General features: G+C 34.9%; 3 protein-coding genes across 6 annotated transcripts; 1 reads left to right on the top strand and 2 right to left on the bottom strand.

The window, feature by feature from the left end:
- Positions 1 to 903: 903 nt before the first annotated feature.
- On the top strand, positions 904 to 3,658 carry LOC115976356. 2 transcript variants are annotated; one of them, XM_031097584.1, is made up of 3 exons: positions 990 to 1,581; positions 1,833 to 2,768; positions 3,332 to 3,658. In XM_031097584.1, the coding sequence occupies exons 1-2, from the start codon at positions 1,171 to 1,173 to the stop codon at positions 2,742 to 2,744; spliced, it is 1,323 nt and encodes a 440-aa protein (XP_030953444.1). In that variant the 5' UTR covers positions 990 to 1,170; the 3' UTR covers positions 2,745 to 2,768; positions 3,332 to 3,658. The 2 variants fall into 2 exon arrangements, with proteins under 2 accessions (XP_030953445.1, XP_030953444.1); XM_031097585.1 differs by lacking the exon at positions 3,332 to 3,658 and having other exon boundaries at positions 904 to 1,581; positions 1,833 to 3,029.
- Positions 3,659 to 5,881: 2,223 nt separating this feature from the next.
- Positions 5,882 to 13,543, bottom strand: LOC115976355. 2 transcript variants are annotated; one of them, XM_031097583.1, is made up of 5 exons: positions 13,420 to 13,543; positions 12,992 to 13,278; positions 11,560 to 11,609; positions 11,379 to 11,431; positions 5,882 to 6,702 (listed from the first exon to the last, which is right to left on the bottom strand). In XM_031097583.1, exons 2-5 carry the CDS (start codon positions 13,243 to 13,245, stop codon positions 6,373 to 6,375), a joined length of 687 nt encoding a protein of 228 aa, XP_030953443.1. In that variant the 5' UTR covers positions 13,246 to 13,278; positions 13,420 to 13,543; the 3' UTR covers positions 5,882 to 6,372. The 2 variants fall into 2 exon arrangements, with proteins under 2 accessions (XP_030953443.1, XP_030953442.1); XM_031097582.1 differs by having other exon boundaries at positions 12,992 to 13,542.
- A 641-nt stretch (positions 13,544 to 14,184) lies between these two features.
- LOC115976354 (proteasome subunit alpha type-4-like) lies at positions 14,185 to 17,849 on the bottom strand. Of its 2 annotated transcripts, none has more exons than XM_031097581.1 (2): positions 17,629 to 17,849; positions 14,185 to 15,187 (listed from the first exon to the last, which is right to left on the bottom strand). In XM_031097581.1, the coding sequence occupies exon 2, from the start codon at positions 15,168 to 15,170 to the stop codon at positions 14,418 to 14,420; it is 753 nt and encodes a 250-aa protein (XP_030953441.1). In that variant the 5' UTR covers positions 15,171 to 15,187; positions 17,629 to 17,849; the 3' UTR covers positions 14,185 to 14,417. The 2 variants fall into 2 exon arrangements, with proteins under 2 accessions (XP_030953441.1, XP_030953440.1); XM_031097580.1 differs by having other exon boundaries at positions 14,185 to 15,182; positions 17,629 to 17,848.
- Positions 17,850 to 20,414: the final 2,565 nt, after the last annotated feature.

Raw genomic sequence — 20,414 nt, 5'->3', positions numbered from 1 at the left:
TGAGCTTTTTTTTTTTTTTTTGGAGATTTATAGAGACTATTATAGCAATGTTTTATGGTTTCACTCTCTATTGTAAAGAGTATTTTGTGTTTAGTTAGACGGTTGAAAATAATCTTAACTTTCTAGTTACAATTTAAAGATGGTAAAAATGTTTTTTTTTAAAATAATGGTAAAAATAAGTAATCCCAAGTAAAAAAAGCTTAAAAGGGGCAAGTAACGAAAGAAATTAGCTAGGTATGCATATAAAAAGTTATGCTAAACCACTCAAGGAGGAATATGATTCGCATAAAACATAAATAAATAAAATTTAAAAAAAAAAAAAAAAAAAAAAAAAAAAAAAAAGAGGAATATGATTGATGTCTTAAGCATCTAAAGCACTGTGGTAGATGTTAATATGTTATATTAATATTCTCTAGTTAATCCTTTTTGCAGGCATCTGTTCCTCAAATTATTCTACAACCAATTGCATTATCAACATAAAATTGAAAAAAAAAATCTCTAATAAACAATAAAAAAACGCAAAATTATAATTTTTTTATTAAAAAAATTATTTAGACCTTTTCTTCTAAAGCACACAATTTAGTCCTAGTTAAGAAAATTTTTAAAAATCATTCCTGTGCTGCAAAAAATAAACTGAGTGGCCAAATAAAAACACAAAAAATAAGTAATTCTCTTATTTTACAATATGTTTAAATTTCATAATTTTTTATGTTGAGTTGACATTTAGTAATTGGTGATTTTTTTTTTTTTTTTTTGGAGAAAAGTAATTGAAAAATAATGAAGTGATATTAATTGGGAATTATTACGAAAAATAGTATTACTCCAATTATACACTTTAGTATTATTGGAAGAAACCCCTTTAAAAGTGACCATAAGATACTGACTAGAGGCTTCGAGGACTTACTCGTAAATATCACGAGTGACGAGACCTCAGCTCAGATTCTACGAGTGATGGTTAAAATAAAACGACACGCCGTATAATAGCATCCAACAGACTGTAGAAAAAGAACGGCGAAGGCTGGAGTAGTGGGATTCGCAGCCAGACAATGATAAAAATAAAATAGTCGAAACTCCAAAAACTTCTCATTCTCAAAACCCCCAAAATTGTGTAACTTTTCAAAACCCTGATTCTTTCCTTCCTTCCTTCCTTCCTTAAAACCAGCACCAGCCATGGACGACAGCTTCAAAGTCCGAGTTGATAAAATCTTCGGCTCTCTAGCTTCTTCTTCTTCTTCTTCTTCAGCATCAGCTTCAACCCCAACAGCCACAACTCCATCTTCGTCTCTGTGGTCTCTCACAGACGACGAAATCGAAAGGAAAGAATGGGTCAGAGACAAGACCATTTCCGAACCCGACTCCCATTCCTTATTGACAAACCATGATCACAAGCAGCAGGAAAATCGTTTGGTGGATTTGAGTTTGAAGGATGAGCTGGTGAAGGACCTCGATGACCTTGACGACGACGACAACGACAACGACAACGAACCCGGTTCACTCGCCTCCATTAAACCGGAAGACTTTAACGACGAAGAGTGGCAAATTAAGTGCTCTATTGGCCAAGACTGTACTTTGGATTACGAGGTATTTGGAATGTGGTTTTTATGATTTAGTAGTGTCTTGTTATTACATGGTCAAAACACTAAAACTTGACATGGGTTTTGTTTTGCATAGGTAAGGAAAATTTTATTTTGCAAGTAATTCCACTTTATGCAACACGTGTGATTATGGGTACTAATTTTGTGTGTAATGTACTGTGTTAATTTAATGGGGTTTTAGATGTTATAGTAGTGGTGTGGGATTTGTCTAAATGGATATTGGATTATTTGGTGCAGGAAGAGGAAGATGAATATGACAAACTGGCTGTTAATAGTGAAAAGCCTGAGGAACGGTTGTATATGAAGGATATAAATGATTATGGTATAGCTATAGATTCTAATTATGAGCTACCTGATTCGATTGAGGAAGTTGAGAGAGACCCACGTGCGAATCACTTTGCTGCGAAAATTAGGCTCAAAGAAGATGCCGAAGCAGCTCAACAAATTGATTCTTTGCGAGTCTCTGAGAAAGATGCACCGGCGAGAGAGGATGAAAGTAACATGTCTGAGGATGGTGTTAAACTGAAATCTATTCTGAAGAGAAAGGATGGTCCATCGGATTCCAAGTCAGACAAACGTGTCCGGTTTGAAACTGAATGTAAAGATAATTGTGGTGGAGGTTCTGAAGGAGACAATGATGTCCCAATGGATACCGGTTTTGTGGATAATGCTATGGTTTTAAATCAGGCTAACTTTTCTTCTGCAGTTCCGGATTATATACGGAATCCTTCAAAATATACACATTACACCTTTGATTCATCTAGCGACATGGACGAGGAATCTAACAAGCAAGCCTATATGGACTTTTTAAAGCTGCTGAATAGGTCAAATGATATGGCCTCACAGCAACAGGATGCTTCCAATGATCTTCCATCAGTCACCTTTATACCAAAAAGGAAAACAGGTGATACTATAATGGTAGACAATGCTACTGTCTCAAAGCAAAACAGGGATGATTTGGGCAAGGAATTTATGCGTAGGAGAGGCTTGCCTGTTAGAATTGCAGCTTGGGCCATGGAAGACAATGAAGTTTGTGCAATGGAGGAAGATGAAATGAAACCATTAGAAGATGGAAGTAACAGCTCACAGAGACCGGGCCGAAAGTATAGGATGAAGTCCAAAGTAGAGTCGGACGAGTCTATTGCTTGATTACCCGATGAACCCCAGCATCTTGTAAGGCACACTATGCTAGCTTCTCCTTTTCTGTTGAATCTTGATTCTTGACTTCTTTTTATCTGTATGTACTTGCACTTCTACCTGATTTTTTTCCTAGTGTACTATTGAAAAAGCATTAAGGAAAAACTGAAGTTAGTCGGACCACTGCACTGTGAATATGCATTGTGCTTCGGCTGTCCACTCAATCACCTAGTCAATGTGAATTTTTGTGTGCATGCATGATGCACCTGCAAATTGTAAATTGTATTTGAGCCCGTTTCTATCTTCAGCTACAGACTGACTTGTAGTGCCATATACCTTTCAGTATCCATAATTTGTGTTAATATTGCCTTGACCTGCCCCATTTAGATCTTGTAAATCTCTTGTTCTCTCTCTTCTTCCACCCAAGAATGAGATCTTCACAAAGGCAGAATAGTTATTGCCACTTTGAGTTCGCATGTATTCAAACATTATGCATTTATTTCCCCCATTTCTCGTCTCAAAATGATTCATCATTCTTTGTGTGACCTTTTTGATCTTATTGTCCTTGGCAAAGATAGAATGATCTTTTATGCTGCCAGAATGCAGATTGATCCATGATTCAAGGTGACATTTGCACTGAACGAGTTCAGGGCCCAGCTGGGATCAAAAGGTTTGACTCATGAGTCATATATGCCCTGAAAAACCCCTTGGAGCTGATTCTTGCCAACCTCATTGGCGGTGGCATCAACATGTTTACAGCACTTAAAAGAACAATTATGTTTAAAACATTCCATATGTTGCCAAAACAAAAAGGAGTTGGTGGCAATAATGTTTCTTAGTTTGTTTTTGTTGATCTTATCTAGAAAAGCTAACTTTTTAAGGGAACATTTAGTACATTATCTATCATATGTTATAAGTTTTCAAAACTGTACTTGTCGCCTAGTTATTAAGCAAGCCTGGAGAAATATATTTCAAGGTTCTCTCTTCCAAACTGAAGCTAGTAAAAGCTATGCTTTAGGAAATGGAATAGAGATATATTTGGCAACATCCACTTCTGAATATAGTAAATTGCAAACTGAATAGGTGAAGTTCAAAAGGTAGAATCCGGTAACAATAGTCTGGAATTGAAACTGCAGCTTACTATTGAACTCAATGAATGGTTTATAAGAGAGGAGTTTTTGGAAACAGAAATTTAGAGTCTAATGGCTTAACGAGCTCAGACTTAAATATTGGTATTTTCACCTCTCAACAATAATTACAAGGAGAAAGAATGCTACTGATTTCTTAAAAGCACAATGGAAATTGGATCTCTGGGTAGAGAGGCAATTAAGGATTGCTTTGTTAATCACTTCTCTGGTCTTTTCAACTCCTCAAGAGCTTCTTCCTCACCTAACTTCAATCTAGAGCATTTAATTCACCCGACCGTCACAGAAGAAGAAAATCAAAACCTCTGTATGGTCCACAATGATGTTGAAATCAAACAAGCCATTTTCAACAAGGGAGCAATAAAAACTCCAAAGCCTAATCTATTTGTGATCTTTTTACTGTATTGAGGTGGTTCCCGGTGTGACCAGACTTTAAGTATGCTTTCTTCACCAGTGGTCTCAAAGAGATGAATCACACCTTCTTGGCACTAATTTCTAGATTTAATCGATTTGCAACCTTCCAAAACTATCGTCCAATAAGCTTATGCAATGCGATTTTTAACACCATCTCAAAGATAATATAGCTAACAGACTGAAAAACTTTAGTCCCCGAACTTATTTGAGGTAGTCTTCATAATAACTTCATTCATGATTCAAGCATTGTATGATGCATTGCTCCACTAATCAGAGAAGATAAATTCATCTGTTTTCCCAATACCAATGGTAGATTCACTACAAAATCTACCTACTTAACTAATAAGCAAGATGATTTTCATTCCATGGTCCATTTCTCTCAACAGTAAACTTATGGAATACAAGTAAATTCTAAATTAACAAGTACCAGACCTAAAATCTAAGTAAGATCCAATGCCATTGATTCACAGGAAGCTAAGCAATTCATGATTAAGCTAAGTTTCATTGCAAACAGAACAGATCAAGGCCTAATTAGTCTAAACAATAAATAGATCAAATGATTCAGTACTTTGCATAGGAAATAGATCGAAGCCTAAATAAACATTCTAAACATCAAATGAGATTGATGCATTAAAGATCAAACAAAAGTAACAACTAAGAATTGAGATCAAACTAAGGTTGTGGATCCATAGAAACAAGATTAAACAAGTAACAAGTTATAAGGAAGTAACTCGCATGAACAACTTACAAAACCTTACTAAAGCAAGTTTGTTAGTAGAGAATGGTGTTTTTTTCTTAAGAACGTGTCCTCTATTTATACTTGAGGCACAACAGTTATCGACAATTGTTAGTTACTTCCACTTCTCTCTCTCTCTCTCTCTCTCTCTAGAGGCTTGAATGACACTTGTCATGATGTAAATGTTGTTTGTAACTTTTTGAAACTACTTTGATGTTACTTAACTGTATGCACTATTACATGAATAATAATGTCATGGGAACTGTCACTTCTGCTTCCTACGACATTATGGGGCTCTTACAAGTGTAATATCTCTAATTACACCACTTGTCACTTCCATAATAACTTGGAATATTTTAAATTAATACCAACATAACCCAACTTCTACAGGTGAAAAATCAATTACATGTGTTCAATTCATCTTTTTGAATTTCATGCTACAACTTGATTCAGTGAACGAGACTTTTGAGAGAATGTGCAGCCATACAAAAGTTTGCCTTAAACTTAAAAATAGGTCGTGCTGTTGTATGGAATTTGCTAAATTCTTGTGCCCTTGCATTTGGTTTCATTTCATTTGCGTGCACATGTGCATGCAGCTACACGAGAAAATAAAAAGCTTATGAGCTGTAATACCTTATACCACATGATCTTCTCCATTTCAAAAACTATACATTTCGTCTATTTCATTATTTAGATTTTATTTTTGGATCTAACAGTGTATAAACCGTCATCATTCAAATTTTTGAATGATAAGGCATATTGTACACCTTTGCTTTGAAATCCATATCTAGCTCGTACGGACAAGGTAGATTAATATTTGATAGAACCATGGAACAATACTCTGAGCTTGTTGGTTCAGAGAGATTAAGGTATGTAAACTAACCAATAAAAACCAGTCGATCACCACAGCTTGAAACCAATAACTCACATTCTTTGGTAATGTGATGCATCAAAATTTACTCTCCTTAAGGCATTCACACTACTTATCACGAAAAAAAAAATAAAGGAAGAAAATAAGATCTATAATTAAATACTCTTACATGTTGCAAGCACAGAAAATGCCCAACAAGAGAGACAAATCAGCTGCATAAAATTTCCGCTAATAAGCAATTAAAATTTTTGATCAATGGATCTCCCACTGTAACTTGTGCTGATCCCAAAACCATGCAAATTGATTGTTGGACTTTCCCCCCAAAAAAGAAGACAATTCAGGTGCATGCTTTGTCTAAAACAAAACCTTTGTGCTTTTATATCTACATGAATTGAAGAAGCTTGTGTTCATGTTTTCGCATCTTGAGAAGACCCTCCATTTTGGGTCTTGCCCTTCTGATCCTGCAGGGAAGCTTCAGGAACCTTTTCTCGGTTCCACAGGTTCCTGTTTATTGAGATGATCTTTACCTACAATATTGCTGGGTTCTGATCTACTTTTGGTGTTGGTTGGCTCAGTGGCAAGATCCTTTTTCTCACTACCCTCTTTCTGATTTTTGGCTAGACCACTAGCAGGTTGCTTCTTTGTTTCAACCACTATCTCCTTTATAGCCTCCTCAAGTTTATCCAGTCTCACTTTCACCTCCAAAAGCTCTGAATCAGATCCTGCTTCTTTTTCTTCTGTGGCATTTAACTCCATTTCTTTTGCTTTCTTTTCTTCTTCTTGCTTCTTTTTCTGCTCCAGTTCCTAAGATTTTGTAATTTTTTTTAAATAATCTAAAAGGAAACCAACTAAAATCCAAGAAAAACAGGAGGGGGGAAAACCTAAAGAAAGGGGTATACTAGTTAGTAGAAAGTTATCGATTGCTGACAAACATCCAGCAATTGATCCCCATTAAAATGAAACTGCTTGATCTCACTTAAGATAGCATTCTTCTTACATGTTGAACCTTACAATGCTACTTCTATGAAATTAAGGATTAAAACTAAATGAAGCAATCTCAAAAACAGATATCATTATTCCAATTAATACTGCAGACTAATTGTATAGAGGAGTGTCTGCAATTTAAAAAATTAAGATCATTTTAGTGACTTTAACCTTTTTGTCAAATTACAGCCATGCCATCAAGATCTTGTGTTTTAAATAAGTTATACAATGGCAATAGATTTTATCCAAACTATGACGCATTATAATAATTTGCACATAGTTATGTATTACTCCTCACGTTTAGGGGACAAAAAAGGGAGAGTTTTAAAGTAACATATATTGATACTTTCGATTTTCAAATTACAGCCTAAGGTCAATAAACAAAAAGCATACAGATTAGCCATATTAGCAGTTTATGAGGCTGTGTTAACTGTTAGGTTCTGCACAAACGCTGATACTATCTGAGTGTTTGCCTATGTTCAAAATATTTCATGTAAAATGAAGTGGTTTAAAAGGCTTCCAAATGTTTAACCAAATACTAGTTGTGTACTTCAGTGTGCAATAGAAGCATAGTGTCAATTCCAATCTTGCAAATTGATTCTTAATTAGGAAGGTTCTAGATAATTCAACTGGCAAAGTCTTATGGTGTAATATTAGAGACTAAGCTTAAACCCCCACCTTCGAGTTGAACAGTTATGGGCTTGCTTTGCAGAGTGAGAGCTAGAGAGCAGCAATTTTGAAACCATTGTAAGGTCAAGAGTGTCAGAAGAGCACCTATATATTTATGTAAAAGATTTATGTGGAATGACAGTTTTTACATAATTTTTGTTATTAGAATCAAATAAATATATTTTAAATGTCATATCTTGTAGTAGAGTGGTCCAAGTGCTATAAGTTCAGATATAAAAGTACTTGGTCAATGTTCACTTGTGCCCATATTTCCAAAATTATATGTATGAACTTAGGCAGGAAGGAATTTGTTGTCAATTCCACTCTAAATGCCCCGATTGCAAATTGGCTTGAAATTTGCCACCTCTAATGGCAAGTTATGTATAGTGGTTATAATGGGAGAGAACTACCCCCAACTTTGTTGCCCAACCCTTGGAAAAGTTGGGGGTGGGGGGGTGGGGGTGAAATTCTTACTGTCAAAAGAAATACTTTTTATCCAACAGCTTCCACATGAATTTAGTAGTTTGCTTGGTCAAAATTTGATCTTTTTGTTTTGGATAAGACTGTAATTTGAGCTCGTTGTCCTTTACTTATGGACAAATTTAAATTAGGAATCTACTTTCCACACAGGAGTAACATAAATTCAAAAATTATTTGAAACAACACTACTAAAGTCATTGAATTTTTATGAGAGGGAAATAAAATGTGTTTCAAATTCGACTATGGTTTGTTGACTAGAAACATTTAGGAAAGATTGGATTTGGATTTGTAATTTAGTGAATTGAATAAAGATAAGAAGTTCAACTTTTTTCTCTTGATGAAATTTATGAATGAATTGGAGCTTAATTAATAAGTGGTTTTGAAATCATTAGATGTAAAATGTCATTTTAAATACATAACATCACAAGTGTCTTTGTTTGAGAAAAATCCCCAAATCTGAAATTATCTTGTGTTATTAAATTAATATCAATAAATTAATATTAATAATTATTCTTCAAATACTTTGATTGTTAGTCCCCACATCCAAACACAACACTAATAAATTTAAAATTTCAAAGTGGTCATTAATCCCCACTAGAGGTATCATTAGAAACTTTTTTTCAGTAGTCATTAATGATTGAATAAAGCACAACAATAGCATGTGGCAAGCGAGATGTGAATGAATGCCACAAGGTGATATCATCATGTTTCTTTTAGAGAGAGAGAATGATGTGGGACAAAACTAGAATGTTACAATAATAAAATTGAAAAACAGAAAAACAAATGATAGATAACCTAGGAGTCAACACTAAGGAAGAGAGAACCTCTATAAATCAACACCTAGGGTTGGTTAAAGTCTCTTTGAGGTAGAGGATGCCACCAGAAATAAATTTTGGGTGGATGTGTGATGACAAGTGATAAGGAAGCTCCAGTAGCAGACCATTAATGATTGAATAAAGCACAACAATAGCATGTGGCAAGCGAGATGTGAATGAATGCCACAAGGTGATATCATCATGTTTCTTTTAGAGAGAGAGAATGATGTGGGACAAAACTAGAATGTTAAAATAATAAAATTGAAAAACAGAAAAACAAATGATAGATAACCTAGGAGTCAACACTAAGGAAGAGAGAACCTCTATAAATCAACACCTAGGGTTGGTTAAAGTCTCTTTGAGGTAGAGGATGCCACCAGAAATAAATTTTGGGTGGATGTGTGATGACAAGTGATAAGGAAGCTCCAGTAGCAGACCATATGCTACTTCGTAAGGACTCTATTAATATGGTGTTGAATTTTATACATCCAGTACTAGATTGTGAGTTGGAGCCCTTTTCTTCTGTTTTGGATCTTTTACTCAGTTTCTATGTGAGTCCATGGAGAGGACAGGCATTGCTTTCTTCACTTAAATTGTGTCATTGTTGGATCTAAATAGTGGATAATTTGAGGAAAAAAAGCATTATTTCAGTGAGTTTTTGTTGTCTGTGTAAGAGGGAAGAGGAGATAGTTGATCACTTGGTTCTTCATTGTTCGTTGCTAAAGTGGTGGAATATGATTTTGCCCTTTTTGGGGTTCAATGGGTGATGCCTAGAGGGGTTGTTACTTTATGTTTTGGTCGATATCCAAATAGTGGGATTTGAAAGGCCATCCTTCATTTTTTTTTTTATGTGGTGTATTTGGAGGAAGAGGAATGTGCAAAGCTTTGAGGGATATGAGCAAACAATCTTATATATGAAACAACAACATATTAGAACTTTGTTTGAATGGATGACAATGGCAGGATTTTTTTTTTCTTTCTCAAGCTTGTTGGATTTTATTGATTATCGTAACTTTAGCACTTAGTTAGATCTTTTTCTTTTTCTTTTTCTTCTCTTCCTGTTTTGATTGATCATTGTTTTTTGGGATCTTAATTGTATTGCACCCATAGTACATTCTGTGTAATTGGGTCTGTTATTTTGATTGCAATAAAGTTTTATTACTTATCCAAAAAAAAAAATGCCCTTAGTTATGAGCTCAACTTAAGTATATGTCTATGTACTTGGTGCAATCCAATTGTTAATCAATAAAATTTATTAAAAAAATAAAAAAAGTCAACACCAAACCAATGGAAATTTTCCAAAGAAATTTCATTAATCAAGCAAACTATAATTTAGTAATGAGTACAATTCTACCCTTATTAGTTATATAGCCTACTAAACTCTAATATCAATGACTTGGGAAATTTTAATTCGCTTGGGAAGTCCCATTTATTGAATTACAAAAACAACCTCAACTCTAGGAAATAAAATACCATTAACCTAATTAACTAATAATACCTAAAAAACACAATTGACTTTTGTAATTAAATAAAAATAAATATTTCTTTGTGCTTCCTGGATGAGAGAAGTTAACTATAAAAAGGAGGTGGCTATTTTAGAACATGATGTCTCCAGTATTTGAGCTAAACTATATGTATATTATTTCCTTCCAATAAGCATAAACTACCACTGTACTGAAAGTGCTGTGTCACTGTTGATATCAATAACTGAGAGGAAGTTCCAAATTACACGCCCAACAAGGCCCCTAAATTAAGGGTTCTCACATCAATATGGAGAATTAATTTAGGTTACTTACACTAAATGTTTCATCAAGAGTTTGTCACTGCCATCAAGAAAGAATACAATGAAGAATAAACAGGGTATAAATTCATTTTTCTTCACAAGCTTTGTGGAATACAAATGTCCTACATGTAGAACGCTCCTTTGTTTCAAATTCTCATGGTCAGTTTCTTCACGAGTAATTTGCATGATTTCCTTATAAAGCAGAATTGTTTCATGCCAAATGTTTAACTAATGCGACTCTGTGATATTTTCCCTTCCACAAGAAAGGTTTCCATGAAAGTCAGCCCGATATTAAGACATATGAGGTGGAAAAGGCAGAGTGCCTACAAAAGTTGTACATGCTGGCTCCTCACATTCTCACAATTTATTGTCAAATGAAAACTACTGTCTAATCTATAGACATCAATCGCAGAAGCACAATTTATAAAGATACAAGAATCAGAATTTGATGGCATAGAAGTTTTTAAGTTATAATTAGTACCATACAGTAATTATAATGCATTAAGGTTTTCTGGCAGAGAACTTGCTAAGTGGATCAATATGCACCATGACTGTCCTTAAACTGTTAACAAGGAATTCCAATGCATATATGAAAGAACTGAGGATATATAGTTAAGGAAAGAAACAAGGATCAACAGTCTATAAACAAAGAGGGAACAAATGAGAAAACAATCCAAGAAAGGCCAATAATCTTATTGACTTCATTGCAGGCCTGTAAAGAAAAGAGGGAAAAAACAAACTTTACTTACTGCTTCCATTTTTCTGATATCATAGCGAGCATATTGAGCCACCAAATATACAGCTGTCACAAAAAATAAGTATTTTTAGATAGTAGCACCAACCCTAGAGACATGTCTAAAAATAAATCCCAACAAGATATGTCTAAAAAATAAGTGTTTTGTATATGTTAAGATGTATAAATTAACATACCCAAGGAAGGCATACAGGCAAAGAAGAATTGTACCAGATGGAAATCAAACCTGACCATGGAAGAGACATGTAAGAATATGCATTGATAATAGAAATGAAAATGCAAAGAGGGTTTTAGATATGGACAATATGACTAATATATCATTCCTCTGGGAAATAATTTACAGTATAAAAACATTGACAAACAAGCACGCAACATTTCTGTAAACACTTAAAAATGAAATGTTGCTCATTCCAGGCACTCAAAAACATCAAGTATGGATATGGAATATGCAGCCAGAACATGAAGTAGGATACATTCAAAAGTTCAGCAGACAAAATACATGGATATCTTAAACAATGTGGAGTATTATCATAAGCAGAGAATGTTACATATTTTATTTTACTCATAGGGTGCAGACTAAGAATCACAAGGTGCCAGAAAAGGCACTTTTTCATACAATATCCTAGATTTTGTGGAATGAATGTAGCATATTGAGCAATGAACCAATAGATTACATTAGAATAAAACCCCTAGGATATAAATGTGGATCCATTTTGACAAGAATGAAACCAACTGAAAAGATCTAAATTTATGACATTCCAGGGTATACACATGGTATGATGCAGAATGGAAGGTGTGAGCGGGCTAGATATTGTTTTAGCTAGATGCTAACCCTTGTGGAAAATGATATTTGATGAATATCATGGATTATTCACTCTCCTATTAGGATGATAATTGTGCTGATGAACAAAAATGTCTATTAGAAGATGATATGCAAAATACATACAGCATAGGATCCATATTAAATATGCCTAAGCCTACAGAAAATGTAATTCAAATATATGTGTGCGTGTCATGGTAGAGATTACATCTAGATAAGAGGAATGACAATGAACCCGACTCATATATCAACATTTTGGACAAAATTAGTTTTGTCATCACTCCAATTTACCTTCCCACATTCAATTTTTAAACATTTTACATACTAAGAAACCATCAAGCTTACCTCTCCTATCCATCAAACTTGTAACAAACAGTTGTTAAGAAACTTCTTTTTTGTTACAAATAGATTTTTAAGGGCACTATGCCCCCCACATATCAAAACTACAATCTTTCCATCAGGGAGAGGCAGAGGTACCAACAGAGCTATAAGGCTTAAGAAACTATTATCAGAGTCAAAATGAAAGATAACTAAACATTTAAGTCTATACAACCTTAATGAGTTTCACTATCCTCAAATCCAACTGGTACCACTCTAATTTTCACTAACTTTTCTTCTATTTGTCCAAATTACTATCCTCATTCCTAAATTCCATCGCATTCACAATTCATAATTATCAAAACACAAATGAAGCAAAAGTGTTTGACGAAATGCCAAAAAGAAGCTTAAAACCGAAGAACCCAAAAGCAGTTGCTACGACATGAAGTAGCTAAAAAGCAAAACAATACCCGAATTTCTTTTTCTTGGGAGGATCCGTGAAGAGCATCTTAGCGGCAGTGATGATGTCCAGCTTGTCCAGCTGCTTATACGCTTGGTGGTAATCATTACTCACATTGGATTCAACAGCATTGTTTTCACTGACACTGATACTGTTATTGCTTGTGGGTTTGGTCGTCTTGTTGTTGTTGGTGCAAAATGGTCTGGTTTTGGAATTGAATAATGGCTTTGCGAATCGGACCCAAGTGGCTCTGGCGCGAAACATGGTTGGTTACCTTTTTTCACATTTTTGCTTAAACTGCATGTAGTAGCTATTGGGTTAGGATTGATAGTCCTGCTCAACTATCAACAAGTAGGGTCCGCTTACTAGCTTGAACAACAAGTAACAGATAAACTAACACGAATCAGAATAATGCATCAAGAGAGACCCAACTTGAACCTTCGAATCTCTGTGCTTCTTGCTCGCTCTGACTTTGTTTCCCTCGCCCCTACCTTGGCTTTGGAATATCAGTGGTGCTGGTGCTGGTGGCGGGTCTAAATAATCACGGCCCGACACAGATAATTGGCAGTTAATAGGCTTGGGCCTTTGCAGGTTTTGTTTTCACCAAAACAGATAAAGCTTTTTTTTTTTTTTTTTTTTTTTTGGCTGATTGTTAAGGTAACTTAAATTTATTTAAGATTAAAAATAAAAATTTATTAGAGTAAGGTGGTGTTTAAAAAATGAGATGGATTTGGCTTTTGGAAACCTCAAAATGCTTTTGAATGACCAAGCCATATTGATATATGAGACCAACCCATTTACGAAAACCAAAAATCGAAGATAATCACATGCTTGAAAATCATGTCCAAGCTCCATCATTCAAATCATATTCAGGAAACTTAATTCAATCCAAATATGCATGTTCATGAGCATCAAGGATTAGTGATAACATGGTATTATAAGGGTAGACTTGTTTTCAAAAATGTTTGAATTTGTTTATCGAGAATAGGCAATCCGATGGATCTAAAGGACCTCGTGTGTCACCCAAGTCATCTGTTACTCGAAGCTAAGCTCGAGGAAAAATACAAATAGAAGCAACCAACATTACACATTCAGCTCTTTCCAGAAAACTGGAGTGCAGCATCTACTACGACATCATCTTTAAATCCATCTATACACCTCTTACAATACATAAATTGCACAAAGATGAAACAAATTCCATGCTAAAATAACCAAAAAGAAGTAGATCAAATTTCCAAATAAAACAAGTTATACCAGGAATGTGAGAAATTAGGTTTTATGCTACATGCCCGATTAAATACTAGGAACATCTGAGAGGAATTAGATGGACAGATCAAACACATTGGTTGCAATCCAATACAAAAGAGGAATTATGAAAATACAACAAAACATCCTGAGAAAACGTACTTTAATGAAACAGTATAGATTAACATAATTTAAGAAGCCTCAGCGGCTGGTTGGGTCACCCCAAACTTCACCAACAGCTTGTTCAGAGTCTCGGGTGAGCAAACTTGATACTTCACATTGCCAGTAGGAGAGAGGAAAACCTCAGCTAATTCAAGCTTATCTGAAGTTAGGCTTGTGCTGTCCATTGTTTTACTGAGCACCTTCAGTGCAAGCTGGACCCCCTCTTCCCTTGTCATATCATCCTTGTAATCCTGTTTAAGCATTGATTGTGCAGCCTGGTTGTTTGCACCAATTGCTGCGGCTTTCCAACCTCCATAGTTTCCACTTGGGTCACTCATATAAAGCTGAAACCCAAAATTTTTGTCCCATCCTGCAAAAAGAAATGAAACGCCAAAAGGCCGGAGGCCACCAAATTGTGTGTACCCTTGCTTAGTATCACAGAGAGATTGAACTAGCTGCTCAACAGGCATGGGCTCTTGGTAAGCAAAAGTGTAGCGTTGGGCTTGGACCCTAGCAGTGTTAATTAGGATGTTGGCATCAGACATTATTCCAGCCACAGCACATGCAACATGATCATCAATCTTGTACATCTTCTCAGTGGAAGCTGAGGTTTGCAGGAGTTTGGAAGTAACCTTCTTTTCACCAACCAAGACAACCCCATCTTTTGATAATATCCCAATTGCGGCACCTGCATTTCCAATAGCCTCCATTGCATATTCAACTTGGAAGAGACGACCTTCAGGAGAGAAGATTGTTGTACGACTGTCATATCTCCGAGACATTTTGAATTAGACCTGGACTAATAAAAAAGGAAACTATCATGACTTGAATGAGCAAATAACCAAAATGAAATAACATTAACAAGGCTAACCTACAAAAAAATTTAGAGCAGAGCAAAATAGGACAAACCTAGAAGCCAAAGCACACACAAACAGGCAGAAGACCCAACTTAAGCACTTGAAGTACATATGTTGAGATATGATAATCAAAACATATTTAGAAAGCATCCAAGAACATGAATCAAAAGCATACATATTTGCAACTTTGAAGAGATTTAGAAGCTATTTCAAAATGCTAACAGATGATTCAGGTAATATATAAAAAGGAAAAAAGATGTGTACACATACAAAAACACACAAATATATGTAGAAATAGACATTAGGTAATAGAAGGCAAAAAGATGGGGGTAGCTTTCCCACAGCCAAATCCATCTGCTCTCAAGGATTGAACCCAAGACCCCACCAATATTTTAGGAAACATACCACTTGAGTATGATAGCCATTGGCATAATGATTTGATGATAATAATAAGTGGTAACTAGTAAAAGAAAGAATCAACACTACAATGTAGAATTGCCCTTTCCAAAATACAGAGGAAAAAATAATATATTTTATATTTGAGATTACACTTCTTTTTTTTCTTTTTTCTTTTATAGGTAATAGAGATTCACACTTCATTTGATTTGGGATAATCTTTTAGGATTCCTGAGAATTTTAAGTGAATTCCTCATTCCAGAGCATTCCTAGTTCTGGTTGCAAATAGCTCAAGGGATGGGCACAAAACCCCTCACGTTTGTAGGACTGTGAATTTACTTTAAAGTATCCACATTCCCATAACTTGGGAAAGTTCTTCTTTTTAGAAGTGACAATTACACCCCCAATTTAATACCATTTGACTAACTAAAACAGAATACTTTTCTAATCAAACATCTCTTCTTTATTCTCAGGTGCTTATGCTCTTATGCTATGCATTAAATTTCCTTTATATATATTCACCTTTAACAATTATTGTTAACTTTGATTTTTTTTCTTTTTCTTTTTCTTCTATTCAGAACTGATTAGTGTTTGAACAAAATAAATCAGTTTGATAGACAAGGCCTGATCCCCCCTGATAACAATGAAACAAAGGAATTTGAAATAATTATTTTAGTCTTTTATGTGTAAATCAGAAATGATAAACTTTCACTTTAAGGGATTTGACTTAATTCACAGTTCATACTATATTTTTCATTATTTATTTGTAGAAGCCACGCACAAGTGACGGGTAATACGCTTGACATTTTGAGGAGAATAATTAATTTCTAAAGGACTTAAGAATAAACCCAACATGGTGGCCTCATATTCTCCTAACAAACCAAAAGTGGATATAATTACATTTCCAATCATCTAATTTATAAGGAATCATATTCCCAGGAACTGTATTTTTTTTTTTTTGGGATAAGTAACGAAAAAAATTTATTAAAAAGAAACATACCAAGTACACCGAGGGTGTACTCAGGGAGAAGGAGAAGTACATCAATTCAAATTACAAAGCTCAAACATATCTAAAAGAGTAAAACAAGGAGGAGAATGAAAAGCAAAACTCCAATCTAACAAAGTACGAAAGAAAAAGGCTTTAAATTCAAGGATAGTCCATTCACATCCCTCAAAACTTCTAGCATTCCATTCTCGCCAAAAACACCACATAATGCAATGCGGCACAGCTTCCAAAAAGTTATGTTTCTATGCCTGCCAAAACTTCTAGGAACTGGATGTTGAGAGTGCATTAGATTCCACGAACCAAATGCTCCATTAGTTCCCTATTCATTTATCTATTATCAATCTAGAACTCTTTGATGTAAAAACTCTCAAACTTAACGACATATTCCATAGCCAAGCTCAGTAGCATAAGATGAAATAATAAACAAGCAGGCGCTAAGTCGTTGGAAGGCCCTATTGTTTGAAAGATATCCCTACTCACAATTGATAGGTAGCAACCTAAGCACGGACACAACAAAAACTTCTCCGCGTCCGTCACAATACTGACACGCCTAAGACACAGTTTCATGTGCCTCAAAGCAGCAATGTAATTTTTTTTTTTTCACTTAATTTTTCTTTTCTTTTAGTGTTGATGTTAAATATAATTTATTGTACTTGTTCTTATTTTTTACCATGCCATATCTATTATTACTTTTAATCAAAATATAAAAGTGGAAGCTTTGTGCACAAACAATTCAAGGAAAACTGAATATCCTAATCAATTTAGTGTACAAACAATTCAAGGGTTAGCGCACCCTGACAATAACAGCATATACTAATCAGTTCTAGGGTTCATGCAAAAATTGAATGCTATTATTGCAAACAAAATTAGGGTTTTTACAACAACCTAGTCTAAGTATAAGAGAGAGAGAGAGAGAGAGATCAGAAATGTGGAGGAGTGAGGTTTAAGAGAGAAAGAGATGTCGAGAGATATTTTGATTACCAGATGCAGATCGGACCAACTGAAAGCTTCGATCGTTCACTGTTTCTTTTCTGGGTGAAAGCTTATTGAATAACTTCGCTCTCTCTCTCTCTCTCAGTCTTCTCTGCTAAAATAAATCTTCCTTCTTTCTCTCTCAATCTGCCTTAAAAAAGAGAACCATCATCTGCTTCTTTCTCAAGAAATCTGTACATAAATAAACGCTCCTTTTTTTTTGGTATGCGGCTGTGCCTCGTGATTTGGATGGGCCGAGTCCAACACTTTTTACTAACACATATGAGCCAACACCTATTCGTTATACTTCCAACCCAAGCAGCCCACTTTAACTTTCCGGGTTTTTTTTTTTTTTTTTTTTTTTTTTTTGAAACAATGATTCCTAGACAAGAATTATAAAATTAAAAATGTTATGAGAAGAAGCAACTTTTTTTTTAGATTTTTTTTTTTTTCTGAAAAAAAAAGAGGAGAAGTAACCTTCACTAAAAAATAATTAGAAAAATGGTGAAACATTTGAACACAATAAAGAGACAATTGTATATCAAGGTACGTAATTATAAGAAAATTATATGATCAAAAAGTTAATCATAAGTCTCTTAAATTGAAAGAGATAAGATAAGACAATAAGATAATGTGGTGTCATTCGTGATAAATGTTTATCTACTACAAATACAATAATGAGTATTGTAAGGACACGATTCGTAACGACCCGTAATAATATTGGGTTCACACGTAAAAAAGCCCAAACAATATCATTTATAAAGCGTGGGTTTAAAAGGCTAGGCCTTGATCACAAGACAGTGGGTTTTTCGTGGCGGGCATACGTAATTAAAATCGTGTTCGCCCTAGGAGTCTTTCTCCTGGAGGCGGCCTGGGAGGCTCTGGTTTTTGGCCATTTTTCCCAGCCACCGCTCTAGATTGCTTACTTTTCCTTTTATACTAGCATGTGTTCCTTATCCTTCGTCCACGTGTAGGATCGACTTTTCCAAGACTGATACTTGTCCCATCAGCCTATATCCAGAGTGGTTGGGGGTGGTTGTAAAAGCTGGAGAGTATGGCTCTGTCAGGTGCAGAGTATTGAATGGCAGTAAGGGGAGCTTTCCCCGGTCGTTATACTTTCCAGTGCATCCTTCTCTATTGACCTAGATATTTTAGATTTTTTCCAAACTGCTCCTATACCGTTTTTGCCTTTCCTTTCAGTGAGACCTCGGACATGCCGAGGACTGAATCGTCATCAGCTGTGTTCCAAGACTATTTTGTACTTGTATTACCGAGCCTAAGCTATAACCTTCCTCAGCTCGAGCCTTGGGCCCCAATGAATAAATGGGCCAGGGCCACAAATTATTGGGCCCTACAAGTATGATTAAGTGTTAATATACAATTATCTTTTTATCATATAAAATTTCTATAATTATATACATTGGTGCACAATTGTTCATTTACTGTTTGCAAAGAGTTCACCACACCAAGCGAATCCTTGAGTGGAGCCCATACGAGACGCTAGGTTTTTGGTTTTTTTTTTTTTTTTTTTTTTGAATTTACGAGATGCTAGGTTTAAGCCCATATTAATGTAGCCATACAATTCTCTGTACATTTGGTGTATTGTACCAATTTGTTAAAGCAAATCACCTTCAATAATTTCAGAACTCATATACAATTTATAAAAGTCTTTGTCATCAAGACCAATGACGACTTGGGGTAATGTTATTGAAAAAAAAAAAAAAAAAGGCAGCTTATTACATATTCATTTCATTTATTTTTAGTAATTTTAAAATCATTAAAAAAAAAAAAACTATTTATCACGGCTTATTGCATATTCATTTAATTTATTTTTAGTAATTTTAGAATTATTAAAAAAATTATTTATCACGGCTTATTACATATTCATTTCAATTATTTTTAGTAATTTTAGAATTATTAAAAAAAATTATTTATCACGTCGCTGATCAATCCAGAGAACCAACAAGCAATCTCCTTTCCCGTTAATTGTCCGATTCAATTTTTAAAGTCCACTTGAATGCCTAGGTATTCCATCCACACAGCCCCACAAAATCAAGTTTGAAGTGGTAGTTTGAAGTGGTTTGGAGAGATTCCAAAGGGAAAATTCTCCAGGTCAGCAAAACTAGAGATGTAATTGGAGACCCGATTTGAGTTGAATCAAGGGTTACAAAGCTTCATTCTGTGATAATTGAGGAGACTGCAAGATTGTCATAGATGCCATTCTCAACGGATATTAATCGAACATACAAGACCATTGGCATTTAAAAAATTCTAATAAGCTTGAAAAAACCACATAAAGCACACAATCAAATAAAATCACGTCTCACGTCTAATTAAAATTTGGAACTGAAAATTTTAAACGGGAGGGATATTACATAAAAGATTTCTAATGAAAAAAATGATATGTAGAAATCCAATAAAAAGGAACGGAACGAGTAACGAGAAAAAAAGAGAAAAAGGCTCTACTAATCAATATCGAAGTAAAAAAGATCATCCAATTTGTTTAAGCGGAAAATATATAGAGACCAAAAAATGGTGTCACTTCCATTTCAGTCTTCTGCCAAGAGCCTCTGAGCTCAGGCATTTCCGGCCCCATCAGGATGAGTTCAGATTCGAACTACAGGTAAAAATCCCTGGAGTTCATTTCATTTTGCAATAGGTTGGGATCAGTATCCAGTCTGCCACGTGGTTTGCCTCCCTCTAGGCCTGTACATCATTTGAAAGACAAGTTTCTGTTGAAGTGCAAGGTTACCTGTTTAACGTTTCCAGAATAACCCTTCTCTCCAAAGCTATTC

The sequence above is a fragment of the Quercus lobata genome, chromosome 2 (assembly GCF_001633185.2).
Source record: "Quercus lobata isolate SW786 chromosome 2, ValleyOak3.0 Primary Assembly, whole genome shotgun sequence".
NCBI lineage: Eukaryota > Viridiplantae > Streptophyta > Magnoliopsida > Fagales > Fagaceae > Quercus > Quercus lobata.
Note: the sequence above shows the minus strand (reverse complement) of the source record. Positions and strands in the feature narration are given on the sequence as shown.

What these genes read in the sequence shown, in the direction of transcription:
- LOC115976356 (XM_031097584.1), top strand. Translation starts at nt 1,171, where the DNA reads ATGGACGACAGCTTCAAAGTCCGAGTTGATAAAATCTTCGGCTCTCTA. An exon ending in ACTGTACTTTGGATTACGAG is followed by an intron (nt 1,582 to 1,832) that starts GTATTTGGAATG and finishes TATTTGGTGCAG; the next exon opens with GAAGAGGAAGATGAATATGA.
- LOC115976355 (XM_031097583.1), bottom strand. Translation starts at nt 13,245, where the DNA reads ATGTTTCGCGCCAGAGCCACTTGGGTCCGATTCGCAAAGCCATTATTC. An exon ending in TGCCTGTATGCCTTCCTTGG is followed by an intron (nt 11,432 to 11,559) that starts GTATGTTAATTT and finishes TTTTTGTGACAG; the next exon opens with CTGTATATTTGGTGGCTCAA. An exon ending in ATATCAGAAAAATGGAAGCA is followed by an intron (nt 6,703 to 11,378) that starts GTAAGTAAAGTT and finishes ACAAAATCTTAG; the next exon opens with GAACTGGAGCAGAAAAAGAA.
- LOC115976354 (XM_031097581.1), bottom strand. Translation starts at nt 15,170, where the DNA reads ATGTCTCGGAGATATGACAGTCGTACAACAATCTTCTCTCCTGAAGGT.